The sequence below is a fragment of the Engystomops pustulosus genome, chromosome 6 (assembly GCF_040894005.1).
Source record: "Engystomops pustulosus chromosome 6, aEngPut4.maternal, whole genome shotgun sequence".
Lineage (NCBI taxonomy): Eukaryota > Metazoa > Chordata > Amphibia > Anura > Leptodactylidae > Engystomops > Engystomops pustulosus.
The window spans coordinates 166,930,197-166,932,548 of NC_092416.1; the positions used below are offsets into that span (position 1 = coordinate 166,930,197).

General features: G+C 43.5%; 1 protein-coding gene across 1 annotated transcript; it reads right to left on the bottom strand.

The window, feature by feature from the left end:
* Nucleotides 1-263: 263 nt before the first annotated feature.
* Nucleotides 264-2,099, bottom strand: NPB (neuropeptide B). The gene is made up of 2 exons (XM_072113704.1): nt 1,713-2,099; nt 264-548 (listed from the first exon to the last, which is right to left on the bottom strand). The coding sequence occupies exons 1-2, from the start codon at nt 2,082-2,084 to the stop codon at nt 420-422; spliced, it is 501 nt and encodes a 166-aa protein (XP_071969805.1). The 5' UTR covers nt 2,085-2,099; the 3' UTR covers nt 264-419.
* Between the last annotated feature and the right edge of the window lie 253 nt (nt 2,100-2,352).

Consider the following 2,352-nt stretch of genomic DNA (forward strand, 5'->3'; position numbering starts at 1 on the left):
GTATTATAATTAGGCAAATCCTCTTCCCAGCTGCTCTGATGCTTTTGAAAACGCATGTGTTAATGGAACGTGTGAATGCGGTTTTAGCCATTAGTGGATACAATAGGAAAGAGTACAAGTCCCACACATTAAAAAAAAACTGCACAAAAATTTGAATGTTTTTGTAAAAGCACCATGTTGTATACTGCACATGTGTTTTCCAGCCCCATAGTGATATATTTATACCCACACTCATTGACAACACACAGACAAGCAACGGCAAGTCATCCGAATATTTTGTTTATTAGTTGAACCGTAATGTTCTAATGCAGCAGATACAGAATCAAGTACAAATCTACACAAATGTCTGGCCCCTAATCTAAAGGTCAGGGGTCCTGCGGTAATAGGAACGGCACATGACAGTCTCTGGGGTTGGGGGGTCATGGGTTGAGACAGTCGGAGCTGTCCAGCGACAGGTAGATCTGAGCTTTGCACTGGAAGGTGTTGGAGGTGTCGGGGAGTAGCTCGCAGCTGTGGAGGTTCGGGGAGACGTCTTTTACACACAGAGCCTGTGGGAGAGAGAGAAGACGTAATGGGAGAAATATAAATGTATGCATAACATATATAGAAGTGGAGTAGATAGATAGAAACTCTTGCAACACTACAACTCCCAGCATGCCCTGACAGGAGGAAAGAGCCATAGTATGGAGATCACAGATTTACACCATCTTTCCATTTAACGCACCTATCCTATAGGCTGACTGACATGTACAGGACGACTGGGAATGGCATGGAATGTGAGGAGAAATACTGAGAAAATGGGTCAGAATTGACTAATATTACAATTTGTCAACTTTATCAACAATCTTGGAATGGCTCTGAATGTGAGGAGAAATATTGAGGAAACTGGACAATTGGCAAGTTGGACTGAGTGGAAATGTCATACTTGGTGCAAGGTGGAAACCCTGTGATTGGAAATATTGTAGCATTAAACAACATTTTACATTATATAATAAATGGTTATTAAATGAGTAAAACAACGAAACAGGGAAATGTATGAAAACTGGTTCAGAGGACGAACAGAGAAGTTGTCCATAGCAACCAATCAGGATGCTGCTTTCATTTTCCAGAGGGCTTTTGAAAAATGAACATTGGATTCTGATTGGTTCCATGTTTCCCTTTCTCTTGTTTCAATAAAACTCACCCATAGAGAAGTGTTTTATATATAAATGTGAACAGGTGGCTAAAATCAACTAAGGCTAACTCCTACATTTCCTCTACTTAGTAAAAACACATGGGTTTTGGCACTTTTTGTTAGTTATATCCAGCAGCACATTAGCCAATTTTGATGACGATGCTCGTCCATCTAATGTGTATGGGGTGTCATGGCTTTCCGTGGATGGCACAAGAAGGGAATCCGTGTAGGATTTTTAATATGCCCAATCCTTTGTTCTCAAAAGGAGTAAACATACTGCCCTCATTGAGAACACACGCATGCTCCACCAAACCAAGCATGCATGTGTTCAGGACTGGTTAGGAATAGCCATTATCTGAATCAGTTTGGGCAGGTGGCCAACTGAAGTGGTTCCTTCAACTCCACTCTTGGCTTGAACCAAAAAAGATTGGCGTGCCGATAGGAATGGGAAAAGAATTAAATTAAAAAACAACAAAAAAGGAAGATTAACAGGTGCCAAGGAAGTTCAGATCATATAAGGAGTAACGCAGATACTCACCATACTTTTGAGCAATGCTCCTTGCCGTTGGCTACCAAAGTTGTTCAAGAAGTTGTCTTCCATGTTCTCTGCGCTCTCCCCTGCGTTTTCAGGCTCCGAACGTCGAATGTCTGGAGATCTGCGGATGCTGGACAGCAGTCCTGAGGCTCTACCCACAGAATAATAGCTGGGACCGGTGGACTGCTTGTACCAGGCGTTGGCACGTTGGCAGGAGAGCAGCAGAGCGAGGGCACTGCATATCACGGTGAGCCGTAGAGATGAGCGAGAGCCTAAAGACAGCATGATGAGGGTAAGGAGCTCGGGGTCTGCCGCAGAGAAGAGTTCTCCAGGAGGAAAGAGAGTCAGACTTTTATAGAGGAGAGGGTTGTACATGCCAGCGCAGACCAGGAGGGAGGACAGCGGAGCGACAGATAACTGGGGGTGGAGGGATGTTGTTATTCTCTTATTAAGCCCATGACAGATCTCTGATCAGTCAGTAAATCATCGAAAAAAGCCCAAGGCGAAGGATATGGAGATGTTCTGCCAAGTGACAGATCTAATTTGACTGGGAAGTAAGTGATAAAGAATTAAGAGTTGTGATTACAGTGTGACAATTGACCCAAAAAATGACAGATGCTGCGTATTCAGGACTCGGCTCCCC

What these genes read in the sequence shown, in the direction of transcription:
- NPB (XM_072113704.1), bottom strand. Translation starts at nt 2,084, where the DNA reads ATGTACAACCCTCTCCTCTATAAAAGTCTGACTCTCTTTCCTCCTGGA. An exon ending in GAGCATTGCTCAAAAGTATG is followed by an intron (nt 549 to 1,712) that starts GTGAGTATCTGC and finishes TCTCTCCCACAG; the next exon opens with GCTCTGTGTGTAAAAGACGT.